We start from the raw sequence: 19,887 nt of genomic DNA, 5'->3' as shown, positions 1-19,887 counted from the left end.
ATACCAACAAACTTTCTGAATACCTACAAACCTATCCATCTAAATTAGCCATTTTTAATTTTAATTTTAGATACTAACATAAATTTCTGGAAATCATTAATACTAACAGTAAAACATGTTACAAACATAGTACATGTATGACATGAAGCTACATGGCCAATAAAAATGAGTTTATTTTCTTCTACAACTAAAATTAAACAACTGTCAAATATTATATGCACTAAGTCAATACAGAATCACAAAATAACCATACAAAATATAACAATATACCTGTGTGCGTACTCTCAAGTGTGGTGCCACTATCATTAGTGTCATCCCCACTTTCTGTGTAATAGATGTCTCTGCTACCAGCAGGCCTACAAATGATGAAACAAACAATATAATTAAGGCACTAAAAATTTAATGTTAATTTATCAAAAACTGCATTAAAAATAAAACAATATTAATTTATACAAAGGTCTCAATAGGGGTGAAACAACAGACCTCTGCCATGACTTGATACGATTCCACTATACACAGTATTAATACAATACATTATCAATATACATATCAAATTTGATGGTCATTTCATCTTTACAAGATTTGTCAGTAGTGCCAGTTTAAATGTGTAGAGATATTAGTTGTATTTCTAGTGAGCAGATTACAGACAGACACCGACTTGTCATCTGTTTATGCCATTCTCATCCTTTACAAGATGTAAAAGTACTTTCCAAACAGACTACCTGTAAGTTGTCGGTGATTTTTATCCAACCTTATAGGCTATTTCAGGCTACTCTATTTGACCTGGTGCAGGGGTCATCTTGGTCACCATACCTTTTGTTTTGCACTGCATGAATGTTTTTAAAATATTACCTATTTCAAGTCTTCGCTTATGTTTATAAGTTAATTTGGTGATGTCATAAAAAAAGAAGAAATAGTGCATTTTCCTTGAGCAAAGGAAAATCTTCTCGAGAAGAAGTCCAAGTGTGGGGAGCTGAGATAAGGAAAAACCTGAATCCTTCATATGGTACTTCCTACAGATGCAAAATAACTGTTGTGGCCATAGACACTTGCTTCTGCCAGTGAAAAAAAGAAATTGTTGACAATACACACCACCCTTCTACAAATTAACAGGGGGCCCCAAGTGGCTGAGTGGTCTAAAGTGCTCTCCGTTAAGGATCACTGCCATCTCACCTCTGTCTGCGTGGGTTCGAGTCTTGGATTCGGCCAATGTGGGTATGTGAGAAAGCCTGCCAGTAGCTTCTTGTGGGTAAGTGGTTCTTTCTGGGGTTTTCCCGGGTTCTTCCTCCACCATTAATACTGGCCGCCATGTATAGCCTATCATTTGCTGAATGGCATTAAACACCACAACAACAACAACAACAAATTAACAAAGTGAATATCACTTGTGCAGTCTGGATCCTGTCCCCTTGCCAATTCTGTGCTATTTTTTTTCCTTATAGGTAGATTCAGTTGCTGATAACATACTTCAGCATAAAAGGAGTCATTACAAACTTGTTTCGCATATATTATTGAAGTATTTACAGATCATTTAACAGCCACTTTTGAGCAGTTTCTCAGCTGTTTTGTATCTAAACAAACCTAGTTTGGATGCAAATACTTCTGGTGTGCAATGCACTATGCCACAATTGCTTCAAATTTGTGGGCTATACTTCCAGTGTGTCATGCAGAAGAAACATGCTTGTTTGGTGGTTACTGTTTGTTCAAGTCCAGAGTAAAACAACAACCATCAATTAGAACTGACATATTTCTCTGTGTGACACGCCAGAAGTTTAAAACTCAAATCTAATGCAAGTAGACATGATGCAAAGTAAATGAGAAACTTTGCATAATGTGGTTATTATCAATAACGTACTTAAATCATTCAAGAAATCTAGGATGTCCTCCTTATGCTGACTGATGTTATCACTGGCTGAGCAAGTTTACATGATGAAATAATCAGCATGGAATTGAGGGGGTGGGGAAACACTGGGGCAAATTTCAAACCATTCAAGTTAGCAACCTTGTGCTTGTGAATTTGAAGATGAGTAGGTGTTGTCAACAGTTTTTCTTTCTTACTGACAGAAATGACTGCATTTTCCTGCTATGGCTAGTATAAAAATTACAAGTGTTTCTCAGTCCATGTTGTAAATAGAAATGTAGCTGGCATGGCTGTGGACATGCAACAATTACAAAAATTGCTAACTCACTAGAATCAGCAGCAACCAACTCTTTTTGAACTAAATGGATTAAGATACAATCAAACTGTCTCAGTTCCTAATGAGTGAAAAACACTATATTGGGGTTCTTATAAGTCACTAATCCCCAAGGTTAACTTATTTTTCAAATAATTGCATAGGTACTTCTTGATATATCACTGATATTCATGCAGGACAAGTGATATTGGTAACCAATTAAATAAAGAGAACATAAATTTCCCCATTTGTAGGTCATGTGCTTTACTTTGTATAAAATGTTATAGTTTTCAATACAATTAAAAGGATGATCTTCATGAGGTGGTGGGACCTACAGCCCTGGCAAGGGGCTGAACATTAATAATTTACCAGCGTCTTTAAAGAACTTTAAAATTCAAATGAGAAATTTCACTGATGTGCTCAAGGTTTCATTCAGGCAAATTAGACACCTTCAGTTTTATTAGATTGATGGGCAACTCAAATAGTATACAAAAGGAACTTGATCTACACCCACGCATCAATCCTTTTTAGCACTGATATAGAAGTCACTGTTAAGCATTTATTCAGTTTATTTGATACTGTTGACTGTAAAGACACGAGTCTAATGGACTTAACCATCACCATGTCACACACAGATTGTCTCCCTTCAATAGAATCATTAATCACTGGTAAATTTCACCTATAACTATTTTATTTTGTTAGTTCCAGCTACTTGTCTAACATGTGTTTATGTTTGTACACTAGAAAAAGCTTCTTTTTAATATTATCAATATTTTAATGTATGCCATTTGTAGTTTTTTTAATGAATGTGCTTTTAGAGGATAAATGCTTCTTTTTACTCTTTGTCATGTTTATTAATTGCTTTGTCCTACATTATCTTCTATGGAATTTATTCAACATCTCTGTTCATAAAATTGAAATTTTTTTTATTTATTTATAGTGTGCAGTGTGTGCTCAGCCATTTTACAGCGTCATCATCAGCATGGTGCACAGCCTGCAGTCTACATGGATACATTGTCAGTGGACAGTTGTTCACAATGTGTGACATGGTCTGTAGAACTCCACAGCAACAGGAGGAATCAGTGGGCTGGCCCCTTTGGAAAAGGTTGACTGCACAATGACCCTGACATGTCCAGCAGTGGTCTGGCATGGTCCACCGATGACATGGGAGGTTGATGCCAGGAGGGCAGACAGATGGCTCAGCTATGAGGGAGTGGTTTACAACATCTGTTGAAGACCACTCAACACTACACGCCGAAATAGCTGTCATATCCTCCAGCAATGAACCTAACCAGATTGTATGTCTCAAAGTAAAGCGGGCTGCTGGATGTGAGGTGATGTCCATGTACAGTGGAAGTTTCTCACTGGCATAGACCTTAGCCAACACTTCTTATACAGATGTGGAGGAGGAATGTTGCTGAGTACCGGCAGACATGGTTAAGGGCTAGGACGTATTGTTCCAGAGATTATGCGCATGGTTGTGGGATGATCAAGCCCAGACAGGAGCACAACACTTGGCTGTCGAATAAAAGAGGGCCAAGGCTGATGTCTTGAGTGTTTGAGCACTAGCACCCCTACTCAGGTTGTTTTGAGTGCTAAGTTTTGCTGCAGTTTTCTTCAGGTGGTTGCATAATGTCAGTGATCAAACCAAGGTATGCTGGTGTTGGGTCATGTTTTATTTGCTGCCCACTAAGGAGGATAAAAAGCTCACAGTTCGCATTTGCATTGTTATGGTGAAGATACGAGACACAGTCTTTGTTGCACCTGGCTGTAAACATCATTACATTGAAAATAAATAAAATGAACTGAAATTTGATCAGTGTATTCATCTTGAAGAGTTCTACTCATCACAGGCAAAGTTAATGCAATGTGATCTACTTTTCATACTCCTGCAATTATGTTTAACTTTTGTGTTTAGCTCAGTCTATCTGACACTGTTGAACATAGTCATGAAACTTTCTGTACGTATTCATCTTGGAGTGTCCTAATCATCACAAGCAAAAGAAGGTCCAGTGACCTCCTTAACACGCTCCAAGCTCAGTTTCTCTGACACTGCAGTATGCAAAGATATCTGATAAGAATATTCATCTTGGAGGGCACTACTTGCCACTAGCGAAAGTAAGTCATATCAACCTACTTTTCTTGCTCCTGTGCCTGGCATTCAGAATTTGCCATAATGAAACAGGCATGACATAGCATTCCTTGAAATTCTTGTATGACATGTACAGAGAACAAACATGTAATTCTTTGCAATTATTCATGCCAAGATGCACAAAAATACAAATGTTTCTAGTATGCTTCTCTGAGAAAATTAACCCAGTCACATTATCATTAAGAATATAAACTTACAACCTCCCAAATCCAGCCCTACTAAAAGACAAAAATTCAGCTTTCTGTGTATAACATACAAAGGTCAGTAACTCTTGCTGTTACTTCCCTCTGCTGAAACTACCTGTCTCTAGTTTTTAAGCGTAGTGAAATACCAACGAGGATGCTTATATAGTGGGGTGGCAAGGAGGGTTTTTAAGTAATGTGATCTGGTAAATATTCTCAGACAATCACAGTTTACCAGAAAAATTTGCTTTCTGATTCAAACAAGTTCCCCAATGACATAAACATTTGGAGAATGGGTATTAGGATGGAATGCTGAGCATACTGCCTATACCTCGGCATCCTTCAAGGGAAGAAAGATTGTATTCCCTATGTAAATAATAACCTGTTCTCCAACTTAAAGCAACACAGCCTATGGTCACATGATCTCTGATCGCTCTTCGCTCTATCAGGTTATGAAGCTGAAAGACCCTGTTGGTTTCACTGGGTCTAGTGGTCATTTGGGCCATAGCCACAGGACCCACTGGATTCAGGTTTTGTCTTTGTGGAGCAAAATCCCTGTGATAAAGCTCAAGAAGGCTGACTCTGCCTGCCAGCCAACAGCTCCTATGATGTCTAAGACTGATATACTGCGTTCGAATGCAAGGCTTTCAGAGATCACTCTCATTTCAAGACATGGTGACAATATTCTGAACTAACTTGATGTGGCAAGAAAAACATTCTTGTTCACTTTATAAAAACTGGGTAATGCATGTGGACTACTGCTGAATTCTTATCAAAGGCCAGGCAGTCTGTACTGAAGGCATCAAGTGTGATCATAAAATTGCTTGTACATGGCTTCAGAAAGAAAACCCTTAGCCTTCCCTGGATCACAGACTCATTCGGGCAGATGGTAATTAATCTCTCTATCTTCACTGGGGAAGCAGTAGGAAGTATGGAGTCTCTTCCTCAATGTCAAAATCTACCGAAGCTGTGACTTTACAGTCACATGTGGCGCAAAGGGCAGTGAGGCCCTTCTGAAACTGACAACACCCGGTATATCTCTTTCATGGCATCATTAAAGCTTAACTCATTCCACTCAATGGCTTGATCTGAGTAAGAGTTTTGTTCAGGAGTATCTTCACACTTATTGGTTCTGCTTCCATATATGAATAATTTACCCAGAGTGGCAGAGATGACACATTTTCATCTCTCTATAAGTCAAGGTAACTGCCCTGTAGGTAAGCCATAATCATATGGTAAGCCATCTCCACCAGACAAATGTGTCACACCAGTATGAACAACTGGTATGCTGGGAGTATAGATGGCACAGTTACCGGCAGTAAGGTTGGTGCCTGTACCTGACATATCATGGGCATAGTTGGATAGATGGACTGACTACTAAAATCCAAGTCATAATGTTTGTGTAGCCATATCCCTAAAAATACGGATGGATTTGTCATTAAGATCCCCATAACTGTAATTGCATTTAACCATAACCATGTAAGGATCAACAGATTTATCATTAGGATTCATCTTTTAGTAGGACTGGATTCAGAGGTAGTGTATTTACATTCCTAAGTTAATGTGATTGGGAAATGTATTCAAAGGAAAAACATATCACAATGTCAACATAGCTATAACTCTGAACGATACAATCTAGCATTTTGCAGTTTTCAAGCAGATAACAAAAAAGGGAATAAATATGAAAACATATCATCTATTCCAAAGATTTCTTTTCAAACCTGTTTCTCAGTTTTAGCAGATACAAGGTGCATGTGAACGAAGAAAACAAAAATGTCACCTCAAAAAACTCAGTCCCACATGTACCAGGCATCTAAAATAAATCACTGCAGCAAAGACAGGTGTGAGTGTGATTCATTGCATTTGCAATTTGGCACATCAAACATTTTCAGTTTTTCATGCACCCCTATTGTGAAAAAGTTGGGTTAGATAAAGGCTTAAGTTTATTTCAAAACAGTTAGTGGGAAAACAAAAACAATAATGTATATCAGACAATAAAGTATGACATAATCTGTGTAATTTAAAGTCTGAAATACCTGAATGCTACTTGACAAGGAACCAAATAAAATTAAGGTATCAAAATGACCGAAGAAAGCCTATGGAACACCATCTCAGAAACCTGTTTTTCAGGAATGGTGTCTGTTTCATGCTACAAGCAAATTCCATGGCTTGCCATTCCAAAATTCTATATCTATTTCCCACACCTGATACCCATGCCAACCCTCAGCAACATCTATATACACCACCCCCCAACCCAAGGGATTAAATTCATTACAAACATAATGTGCCATCCTGCTATGACTCCATAATGTTAAGCATTTCAAATACCTCAACTAAATGGCATGCTTCATTCTGGCTATAGCACCATAACATACTTTTAAATCTTCTACATCCTCTGCCTTTCAACCTTTGTAAGTTTTTAAAGATTAAATTCATTCTATGCAAAAATACTATGAATTTAAAGACTTGACACCTATGATAACATGCTGTGATCTGATTTGTTTATCCTTTGACCCCATACACCAGAGCCTATGGGCACTACAATTGATACTCACATACAGTTTGGTCCAACTGCAAACAATACAGACTTTATATACCACTGCATAATATGCCAGCAGATCAGGATCTATGTTGTTTGTTCTACTGATTACTCCTAGCAAACTACCTAGACCAGGTCTACTGGTGCATTATGCAATGGTAGATCTGAGTCAATTCAGTAACAGTATGTAATTGGACCCAACTTAGTGAGTATATATGCAGACCTACCAATTCCAAGCAAGACCTCAGTAAGGTAGTCAAAATCTGTTTTGCTATTGTTTACACACATTAAACTAATGAAGGGAAGGCAAACATTATGTTTAATTAAACACATTTGTAAAGTACACTTATTACTTAATTACCTACAGTACAGTTTCAGAAACTACAGATCATAACCCCTTGGAGCTCAAAGCTTCTTACTACTTGTATATTCTCAACCTGACATAACTTTATAGTTTTTTTTTTTAATTTTAGTTTCAAGTGGTGCTCCCCCGACCATGAGGCCACTCGTATCAACATGACATGATACATGATATCCAAAATATGTAATTGTCATAATTAACATATTTCCAGATAATTCAAAAGTGGGGGGGGGGTGAGACTCATAAAGTAAGTTTTGAGATCTCAAAGGCGCCAGTGCATATGACCAAAAACATTGGTCCAACTGAGAATAAGCTATCGTTTCATATAAGCCTATAGAAAACAATTTGAAATTCAAATCTAAGAAGAAAAAAACAGTTAACTTGTCTGTTTTATTTCAAAACATTTAATGTGCTCTGAAAGAAAGATATACATCACTCCCTTGATAACTCGTGCCCAGATAACTAATGATCCCGCTTATAATGCGGTGTCCGGCATGGCTCCCAATTTTCCCCCAAAGAAAATATATTTTAAATATCTTTAAAATATGCTGAACATGAAAAAATAAGATAAGAATTGGTAAATTAAACCTTGATATATCGCTCGTTTTATCATCAAAAATGGTGATTAATGCCTGCAAAGATAGAATCCATATCATGAAATTTGCAACTTCTAAATAAGATATCATATATTATGTAAGTTTTTTTAATGATAAATAGTTGTCAATATACTCTAAATAAACAGTCTGGTGAAATATCGATCAATGAAAACTTCTGGTAAAGGCTAACAGGTGGCAACAGAGAATGAAATAAACACCAATTAAATGTCTTGCTATGTGAAAGTCACATTCTAATCCTTTAATTCTGTTTCAGTGTAAACATTATAATCGCAACATATTCTGTTCTATGAAAACATGAAAAGAGTCAATCGACCGTCACATCGAAACTCGTGAGTACTTCTGTAAGAACCTAATTACATGCCAGCTTTGTTTTGATTAATTTGGGGAAGTGTTTGTTGCATTAAAAAATCAATTAAAAGAGACCTGTGTTGTTTTCTCACTCTGAATATGTTTTTGTATCAAATCAAGCAAGGGAGGAACAAAGAAAAAATTCAAAGGCATGCAAATCTGAGCATAAGTTATTGTGGTCACTAACGTTATCAAAATTCACTTTATTTGACCAATCGAAAATGGTTTCACATTTTTATGTACTTAGCATCATTAAAGTATATACTACCAATCAGTAATGTGCCTTAATCATCTGTAAATGTGACCATGGAGAGTAAAGGAATCAAGCAAAAGGCGTACTCACTGACTGAAAAGCTGTGCATCATAGATAGGGTTCATAATGGTGAAGCAAGAGCCAAAGTTTGCAATGAACTAAAAATTGCTGAGACGACACTTCGAGGTTGGCTTAATGATGAGCAGAAACTTCGGGATTACTTATATGATGTTGATTCAGATGATGGGATCAAACAAAAATGAGCATAGACTGCGCAAGATACCAAATTAGATGACGCTGTGTACACATGGTTCACATAGCAATGTGAACAAGGTGTTCCCATCTCTGGAACAATTCTCAAGGCCGAAGCACAGAAAATGGCAAAAATTATGGACAATGAATCTCATTTTAGGGCAAGCCAAGGATGGCTTTGGAGATTCCATGGAAAAAAAAAAAATTTGTTCTCGTGAGAGATATGTTCAGCGAATCAGGTAATTATCCAAACCAGCTCAGAGAAATAATCATCTGTGAACAATGCACAGAAGACCAAATTTTGTAATATTGCCATACTTGTCACAAATTGCAAGTATTATCGTGTTCAAATTTATGTTGTTTTAAATTTGTAGACCCATTAAATTCATGTTGGTAATGATTAACCCTTGTGATTTTTTTCTTCATTTTACTTCTACCACTGTGACAATCAAATCTATCTATCTATATATTTATTTATCTATCTATCATTGATGTAGTACACAATGTGTGAAGTGGTACATGTGTTGAGTGAATGGAAACCATGTGGAATAATATTTTTGATGATCTCCTCAATATACTGTAATTTATCCTGAAATTAATGTTGCTCTATGAGGAAAAAATAAAGAAAGTACTCCGTTATGAAGAGATATTTATTCACAGTTAATCTCAGCTTGATTATAAATTGAGTATTCAACACTGTAACCTGCCAACCCACCAACCCCCCCCCCCTTTTGCTGTTACATTGATCCCTTTATTGGTTTTGGCTTTTTTTACAGGTCCCTAAGTAACTCGCACCTCACTTATAGTGCGGTCAATGTTTTTGGACCACGATATGCGCGAGTTATCAAAGGAAAGGTGTAGTTGGTGGACTTAGCATTGTCAAAAATCAATGCCAAACACATAAACAGGTGCCACTCACATAAATCACAACCACACTAATATTAAATAAACACATATATAAAGTTTCTGTCTTTAAATCCACTGGATGGCAAAATATATGCTTAATCTGATGCCACTGTTGCTGCTTTCAATAGTTCAATAGGGGGTTTGAGGGTAATGAAGCATCATTAGTGTTCATCTCTAGAGACTGGATGGTACTATTGTCCAAACTTCCCTGCTGGATTCTCTGATCGAAGCCGGGTCATAACAGAGCTGTTCATAACAATCATAATCTTAGCATTGTATACGAGACAGTTTGACCATGAAATATGCTCATCTCTATAGCAAGATGATTATATATCACATTTAGAAAGGATTGATTATTTCACTGAGGGTAGGTGAAGAACATATTTTAAACTTTAATGAAGACCTTACAGGTAATACAGCAGCAATAAATGCATTTGACCAGTACAGGTGTTAATGCTTTTTCAACACATATCAACTTTGCAAACATGAGCATGTGCTTATTACTGTCTTTCAATCAATCTATTTTATGGCTAAAATCATCCTGAAAAGCATAGGTCAATTAATAGTTAATATTTTAACAAAATTAAGATTTTAATGAATAAAAATAAAGAAAATGCTCAATTCAGCATGTAAAAAATGCTACAAACAGGTGGTGCTCCTATTTCAACAGATGTTGTATAATTCTTGTCAATATAATGTTTGCAGTATGCGCAAGCAATTATACGCTCCCCCTTGCTGCTGTGCTTGTCAAAGTAAACCTCCATCAACCTGGAGTTCTGAAATTTACTTTTGCTGGTTTATGCAGATAGTTTATTGCTTTCAGAATCATACTCTTCAAAACTGAATCACACCTGAACACTATTACAACAAATGAAATAATCATGTTTTGCATTTTATATATGGAGTAAATATCCGACTTCAATGAAGTGTTACCGCTGATGACAAACTTGACTAAAGTTGGCTTCAACATTATTATTCAATGCAGTGATGTGTAATATCTGTTCTGCAGCATGTATTTTTGATGTACTTCAGACAAATTGGGTTGTACCACTTTTGCTTACTTTACCAATGCAAATAAGCGAAATGGGCTTGTCCGCAGCAGAAAGTGACATGACACAGCACCCTACCGATTGTAAGCCAATAAAGTAAACTTTAAAAGGTGGCTATTTATTTGACAGCCTTAACTTATAATTGCCTTATATTAGCTACGCGCCCTAAGAATGGGTTTAGCTGACCTTTGAGTAGGACTGTTTAATGTTCATATATATACTACAGATTACATGCATGTATTGCAGTGAACAAGAAAGATGGGGGGGGGGGCTGCTGAAAACTTCTGGGGCTAAGATTCATGTAAATTATTTTTTTCAAATTTTCAAGTGACAGCATGTTATGGGAGGTACAAATTGTTGCCTTTCCTACTTTTTAACCAGGAAGTGTCAATATTTCTTTTTAGACTTCTATCCTAACTGATTAAACATTTTAAGCTTTGGCTTATTGTCCCTTTCATCTTCAAATTGTTTTTGTTCATTGGATACCTACTCTAGAAAATGCATAAGCAACCGCTTGATCACAAAGACATTTTGTATGAAAAATAATATATATAAAAAATAAAAAAATAAAATATTAACAAGAAGTTACTTTAGAATAAATTTCATGTTTCCTCAATTATGCTGGATGTTAGAAACTGCTGAAATTGTGAAGATCCAAACTTGATGGGGAAAAAAGCTATAACGGAATTGGAATGATGAAATCTCTAAGTGTCACATGTTCATGTAAACTGCAATTCACCTAACTAAATTGCATCCATTTTACAATGTTCAATGGCTGCTGATGCTAACTGCATGAAATATAAATGGATGAAAAGACATAGGGATGAACAGGAAAGGTAATTTCCATTGGGCTATCACACCTAACTCAAAAGGGCCCTACTGACTTTCTTAGTATTTGCTTGTCAAGGATGAAAATAGCATTTCTCACTAAGTGCAAACAAAATCATTCAGTTAAAACCAAATCCCTATTCCCAATACACATTTTCATAATCATAAAAAACACACAGATCCTTACAGCCTTCCTCGTAGCTTGGTTAATCTTTTGAAAAATACAGAAACAGTTATAAGTTATATGTTGCAATGCTTCACAAAACCTAAACATGAACTTAATATAGTACCTACAATGATTTAAACTTAATTCCTGATAGCAGCAGTTATATATGGCTCTGAAAATAATAGCGCAGTAGCAAGCTTTTTAAATAACAAGTTCCAATGAAAATACCAACTTTACTTTCTCATAAGTCAAATCCAACCTCAAAACAAAATAAACCATAATGTGCCAGCAGATCAGGTTGTAAATTGTTTGTTTTACTCCTAACAAAGTGCATATACCCAGATCTACTGGTGCAATATGCAATGGCAGATCTGGGTCTGTGCAGTTTGAAGTTGGATCTGACATACAAGTGAGTATATATGGTAAATGAAATCTACACTCTATGAGTAACAAATGACCCTAGAGCAACCACCATGATCTTCTGGTATTTTGTGCATGTGATATCACAGAAAGGAAATAAGAACTATTAGTCACGTTTCTTAAGGTATACAATAACTGAAGCTATCCATCATATATTTTATCATTCGACATCATACCATAAAATATAATGTCTATGGTCCCTAGAATATTCTGTGCAATGTCTCTTCTAACAATGCATGTGATCAAATACATCGTGTATCCATGGTGTCATTCATCAAATTGTGCCAAGATGTTGTGCCCAGTGTTACTACCATATATAAATACTTATAAGTAGAGTCCAACTGCAAACTACGCAGATCCAGTTCAGCTGTCACATTACGCGCTGGCAGATCTGGGCCTGTTCTATTTGTTGGGAGTAATTAGTAGAACAAGCAACATGGACCCATATCTGTAGGTACATGATGTTAAAGCAGATAGATATTTTTGTTCTTTGTAGTTTGACTTAGCTTAAAAGCAAGTATATATGGTACATTTTGTTACTGTGTGACATGAATGGATAAATGAACAAAGCGATGATCTTGTCCAACAGTGTATTAATGTTCAAACTTGTCAAATATCCATAATGTCATTAATCACAATGTGTCATGACGTAAAGTCATGTGTTGCTATTGATCGTGACTGTGTAAGTAGATGAATGGATAAATAGACAAAGGGATGAGCAGAAAAGACGATTACTATTGGACTTTCACACTGAGCCATGAGTCACAATATTTCATGACAATTCAATAAAAAGATGACAGCGTGTTGAGCATGTTCATAGGTTATACCTAAATCATACTGAGCGTCACTCACACAGCAAGATCAGATGTTAATACATTATTAATAAATGACTTTTCTATAATGTAAGCTTTATAAAAGTTTTCATCACCAAAATGTTTGGCATAAAATTGAAACAGAGGTGAGCACGGGACTAATAAAGAAAATCTTGCATCAATTAGGCTGATTTGGATTCTCTATTCATTAGCAAAGCTATACAAAGCAAATAGTTACTAAAGGATCAAGGGGCCCCGAGTGGCCGAGTGGTCTAAAGCGCTCACCGTTCCGGATCACTGTCATCTCACCTCTGTTTGCGTGGGTTCGAGTCCAAGGCTCGGCTAGCGTGGGTATGTGGGAAAGCCTGCCAGTAGCTTCTCGTGGGTCGGTGGTTCTTCCCTGAGTTTTCCAGGGTTCTTCCTCCACCATTTATACTGGCCACCATGTATAGCCTATCTTGTGCTGAAAAATGGCGTTAAACCCTACAACAACTACAACAACAACAACTAAATGATCAAATAGTTTGGAATAAACAATTACATTCTAACATACAAAAATGGAAAATAATTTAAAAACATCTTCCTATATTCCTTCAATTTTGGCATAGTTCCCTTTGCTCAAGGTAAGAACACATACTGCCAGTCACTGATGTCATGAGAAGACAGTTAGCTGTGCTCATCTTGGGTTTCACCTATTTCATATTATTACTGATGAAAATATTAGCTTTGACTATTTTGGTAATAACATAAAATCTTTTTATTCACACTATCTTCTAATATTTTTTTAAAACTTTGGATCTTTAATCACAAAATCCAAAGAAGAATCCTTCATAAAAATGTTGTTTACCTGTGAAAAATAATTAACTAGTTATCTTAACAGAATGATAATTTATCACATGCAAACAGTACTATGGTAACACTCAACAGTTTCATATGATGTACCATAGGGTAAAAGTTTCCATTAAAAAGGCAGCCATACTTCATCTACATGTTTTGGTGCATACATTGGTTTCAAGGGGATATTCAGAAACACATCAGACATGTTTGGTCTGCAATGGGCATGAGAAGCTGCACATTTTCTCCTAGCTCTGTTTTTATGCATTTAGTGAGATTAACATACCAAATAATTTTGTGGGAAATCAGATTGTTCATAATTCACTTGTCTTTATTACAGTAATAACTGGGATGTAAGTACTACTGCCTTAACACAGATTCTAGGGATTTACATTTGTTGTAGGGGAGTAAATGTGACTTTGATGGGGATAGTCACAAAAGTATCAGCTTTGAAATGAAAATCTTTAATTAGGTTTCTCGATTCTCTGAAAATGTATACAATGTGGATGTTGTTATATTATGACAGCATGTGGCTTCCGATGTGATAGAGTACATTCTCAACCACAGCCGTTATAGAAAACCGTTTAATGCTAGCCATAATCTTAACCTGAAACAAATCATTGCAATGGATTGTTTTTCATACAAACATCTAAATTTATAAGAGAACTACAGATATTACATGCCAAAATACAGAACTTCTGCTATACTTGAAGAACAATTTTAATTCAAAATGAAACAAATCTGTGTACATTTTGTTTATCTGTTCCTTTTCCTATTAATTAAAATAAGTTGTAGTTATGAATGAGTGGAAGCTTTCCGGAATGACCTAATAGGTTAAGGAAAGGGATGTAATACTTGTCACCCTTCAGAGATGATACAGATAGGTCTCTACTATTTGCATAATGATAACTTGAACACAACATTGTTGCAGATACTACGAGCCCCAATCTAAAATAGAAAGAAGCTCCCTATCTCACACTCTCCTTTGGGATTATTTATTTGAAACTTCCAAAATCATTCAGACCAACTACTAAAAATACTACAGTAATTTCTCAGTTTGAGAAGTGGATGTTTGAATATCACACATACCTGTATGGCCTAAGCCGGGATAGCTCTTTTGACCTGTTGGCACTGTTATCAGACTCTGAAGTGGAAGTAACTCCAAGACTACTGTCAACATTTTCTAAAACAGAAATTATTGGCATATCAGACGTAACCCAAATACGAAAATTTAGAAAATTTTGCTAAATGTAAAACCTAATATCTGAATTATTTGCTTTGCATTTCTTAAGATTACAACTGAATCTCTGTTCAAAATTTCAACTTAATTTCCTACAGATGTACTTCTTTCTAAACAGGGGTTGGACACTTCTGTGTAAGATTTAACTCATCAGAACAGAAGTCCCTTTAAGGAACTGGCATTCTAATGTTACAAATGAATTTAAAGAACCCAAGATAAGACCTTTTCTTCTATGTTACTTTTGCATGTTGAAACCATCTCTAATAATCTTGAGTGAAAAAATTTTCAAGTTAGCAACTGTGGCAGCAATATTCGATCAGCACTTTTTTTTTATTCAGAACCAGTAGATACCACAATTAGTCTTCAATATGACTTTTCCAATTTAGGAGGAGTAGCAATAATAAGATTTTCAAGATGGCTACCATGATGTCCAATCTGATTGTCCGACATGAAGATCTGACAGTGACTGCTTAGGGGTCATGTTCAGCTAACCTATGTTATTATCATAATCGCTCATTTTATCAACCATCAGATGAAGTCTTATATCTTCGTGTTTGGAGACTGAGCAGTATGGATAAAGAGGATGAATGTGTATCAAATGAATTGATTCACTTTTCAATATTTGAAAGCTGCTTTTCTATTGACTTAAATCAAAGGACACCAGAACATGACCCTTAAGCAGCTGATGCCAGATTTTCACATAGGAGAGCTGAGATCTGATTTTAATCATACTGCCTTATGTCCATATTGGTTGTCAGATAAATACCATTTTCATCAAATGCCAACTATGACACCATGAGAAGTCTTCTGGTGAAGATTCAACAATGAAATGACTTTTCATCATGGACAATAGAAACAAGATTTTCAAGATGGCTGCTGTGGTGGCTAACAAAAGTTTCAAGTCGGCTATTGTGGTGGATATATTAATAATAATAATAATAATAATAATAACAATAATGAGGAGGCCTTTGTATAGCACCTAATCTCAAGAAGCTCTAAGCACTTTACAACATTAGACAACACCTATAAACTAAAAACATATATAATGATATTATTACAAAAAACAAACACCATGAAATTAGAAAACATAAAAAACATGCTGAAAATATTTAAGGTAGGAAACATTATTAGGTCTTTAAGTTTATTCTTGCAGTTGAAATAAGTGAGTTTTAAGAGCACTCTTGAATGAGATCACAGTCTTCGTGTCTAAGTTCAGTGGCCAATTCCACATTGCTGGGCCCTGGTATGCAAAAAAACGTTGTCCATATGACTTCGTTTTCGTAGTGGGAATAATGAGTATACGATTGTCAGAAGAGGAGTGCAAGTATCTTGCTGGTGTGTACATATGGGTAAGGTTGGATAGGTATGTTGGACTGGAGTCCGTCAGTGAAACGTAGCACAGAGAACAAATTTTGTGTTTGATTCTGGATTGAATGGATAGCCAGTGTAGGGTACAGAGCACTCGGGAGGTGTGCTCTGATCGTGGTACCCTAAGTTTGATCCAAGCAGCTGTGTTTTGAACTTTTTGAAGTTTCTAAAGTAGATATTGAGATGAACTAGACAGAACTGAGTTACAATAGTCCAGTCTTGAAAGTACTAATCAACACACAAGTGTTTTAGCGGCACCAACTGAAAGATATTTGCAAATGGAGATGATGCGTCTCAGCTCAAGATATGCAGCCTTGCATATGTTCATGACATGTTGGTGCAGTGTGAGAGTACTGTCCAGAGAAACACCTAGGTTTCGTACTGATTGTGTGAATTTAATGTTGGTGTTGCTGATATTTATTGTTTGCGGTAAAGGATGTAAATGAGAAAGCATTTGTGTTGTGATCAGAATGGCCTCAGTTTTATCATCATTCATCTGCAGCTTGTTACATGTCATCCATGATTTCACATCAGAAATTCACCTCTCTGCACCTTGGATGGCAGCATCAACTTCAGTTGGGTGGCTAGATTTGTATATTTGGGTGTCGTCAGTGTACAATTGATGAGACACTGGATGATGATCTATGACGCTTGAGATCACCTGAGTGTATAGAATGAAGAGAACAGGTCCAGGAAACAGACCCCTGTGGAACACCAAAACATAGATTAACTGGGCTGGACTGTATTCCATTTGCAGACACAATTTGTGTCTTGTTGACCAAGTAGGACTTAAACCACAGTAAAGCTGTATCATGAATGCCAAATACATGCTGGAGATGGTGAAGTCATATATCATGGTCTATTGTGTCAAATGCTGCAGACAAATCAAGGAAGGTGAGGACTGTAATCTTTCCGCTATCAAAGCAGAGAGAATGTCATTTACTACTTTTAGAAGTGTAGTTTCAGTACTGTCGCAAGGGCGATATGCAGATTATACATTGCTAAAAAGACTGTTTGAATTCAGATGTGATACAAGCTGGGATAGAAAAATCTTTTTTTAAAAAGTTTTATATTAATGGGAGATTAGAAACTGGGCGGTAGTTCTTTAAATCATTATGGTCGAGTTTTGGTTTCTTCAGCAGAGGCTTTACAATGGCAGTTGTGAAAACTGATGGGAATTCCCCGGATGAGAGAGATATTAATAACATCAGTTAGTGAAGGCAATTATACTGGATCTAAGCACTCAAGAAGAAGTGATGTTGGAATTGGATCAATTTCATTATTAGATATCAGACTGTTACCAATTTCATTTACGGCCAACTAGATATCACAAGGAATCTTTTAGTAAAAATCCTGTGTGGATATGACCATTCATCTAGCTGGAGGAGTGACAATAAGATTTACAAGATGGCATCTGTAATGCAACAAACTATGACAATTAAAGCTAAAAATTATAAGCAAAACTCAGCATGATATTAATTCATCAAGACTGCTACAAGTATCTTTTAATTTTATCCGGTTGAAATGATGTAAATGCATAAGCAAGTAATGAAAATAAACTTTATATGGAAAATTAGAAATGTGTTTATGCAGAGAATTACAGATTCACTTGCCTGATGTCCAGGACAAAGCTCAAATTTGGCCCATGCATGTTCAAGTTGGCCCACCAGCAAAGTAAAAACACTGCATGGAAGTTCAGTTTATAATGCTTTATGTTCTGCAAGTTTTATGCTCTGTGATTCTGCCACAACACATACATCAGCACTTTTATTTAGCATTGATATATAATGCATTTTTCTTTTACATATCTGTCCAGTTCTTCATTTATCAATACCTTATTTAGCATTGATATATAATGCATTTTTCTTTTACATATCTGTCCAGTTCTTCATTTATCAATACATTATTTAGCATTGACATGTACTGCATTGTTATTTTACATATCTGTCCAGTTTTTCATTTATCAATACCTTATTTAGCATTGATATGTACTGCATTGTTCTTTTAAATATCTGTTCAATTTCTCATTTATCAATACCTTATTTAGCATTGATATGTACTTCATTATTCTTTTACATATCTGTCCAGTTTTGTATTTATCGATAGCTTATTTAGCATTGATGTGTACTTCATTGTTCTTTAACATGTCTGTCCAGTTTTGTATTTATTGATACCTTATTTAACATTGATATGTACTGTATTGTTCTTGTACATATCTGTCCAGTTTTTTATTTATCAATACCTTATTTAGCATTGATATGTACTACATTGTTCTTTTACATATCTGTCCAGTTTTTCATTTACCAATACCTTATTTCAAATTATATACTGTCAAAGTCAGTCATTTCCATTTTGTAGTCAATATGAAGGGGAGTTTAACTTTATGCTGTGCATACTTGAAAATGCAAACATTAACTACTTGCTCCAATTCCACATGCCCTGACACCAATTTCTGTATGCCCAAATTTTTTCCCATTTTAATATTTGTCACCCAATGTTCCCATTGCAATACTTGAAATATGAATCTAAGAGAGTTCAGTGGGAGGTAGGGGTCTGAAAGTAATGCAAGCGTCATTAGTGTTCATTACTACACTTACTCAAGACTGAATGGTACTAGTGTTCAAACTTCTGCAGGATTCTCTGAATGAATCCTGGTTGTCAGATCCAAGTTGTTCTGGATAACAATAATGTTAGTATTGTCAAAACTGTATCTTATCACAAGATATGCTTGTCTTTTTTGAAAAGTGAATATACATCAAATCTGGGACTGACCATTTCATTGGGGAATGGGGGTGGGTAGAACATAATATTTTCAAGTATACTGGGGGCTTATAGGTAATACAGCAGTAATATACACCTCTGTCCAGCACAGGTGGTAAAACTTTATCACCAAGACAACTGTGCAAACACGAGCATGTGCTTATCATCTATTTCGTTGCTAAAATCATCCTCCTGCAAAGCATAGGTCAATTAACAGTTGGTATTTTAACAAGATTAAGATAATTAAGAATAATACCGAATGTTCAATTCAGAATGTCGAATACAATCAATTCATTTGGTGCTCTTATTTTGACAGATATGGTGCACACATCAATGACTTATGTTGATATGATGTTTGCAGTATGTCCAACAAGTTAAATGCTCCCCACCCCATTCTGGCATAAGTAAAACTGGACTTCTGGACTTTATTTTTGCTTGGCTCTGCTTGCTTTGTTGATAGTTAACTGAATCAGCTTAAAAAATAAATCACACTTGTAAACTATCCCAACAACTGAAATAATCACGCTTTGCATTTTACAAAGTAAAATCCAGCTTCAAAGAACATTAGTGCTGATCCAAACTTGTCAACAATCTTTAATACATATAAACATTCTCATTCAAGGCAA

The 19,887-nt window shown here is 35.8% G+C and overlaps 1 protein-coding gene across 2 annotated transcripts in view; it reads right to left on the bottom strand.

Annotated features, from left to right (window-relative positions):
- The window catches only part of LOC149795263 (uncharacterized), an 87,985-nt gene that overhangs the window by 44,418 nt on the left and 23,680 nt on the right, over positions 1-19,887 (bottom strand). For both annotated transcript variants that reach the window (XR_016422296.1, XM_089964995.1), the window contains exons 8-9: positions 14,983-15,076; positions 271-356 (exon numbers count right to left, since the gene is read on the bottom strand). Coding sequence is in view for 1 of the 2 variants with exons in the window: in XM_089964995.1 (XP_089821121.1) it covers positions 271-356; positions 14,983-15,076 (180 nt within the window). In the remaining variant the exon portion in view is untranslated. The remainder of the gene's footprint in view (positions 1-270; positions 357-14,982; positions 15,077-19,887) is intronic.

Source organism: Sinohyriopsis cumingii, chromosome 7 (assembly GCF_028554795.1).
Source record: "Sinohyriopsis cumingii isolate HCF-2022 chromosome 7, ASM2855479v2, whole genome shotgun sequence".
NCBI classification, from domain to species: domain Eukaryota; kingdom Metazoa; phylum Mollusca; class Bivalvia; order Unionida; family Unionidae; genus Sinohyriopsis; species Sinohyriopsis cumingii.
Note: the sequence above shows the minus strand (reverse complement) of the source record. Positions and strands in the feature narration are given on the sequence as shown.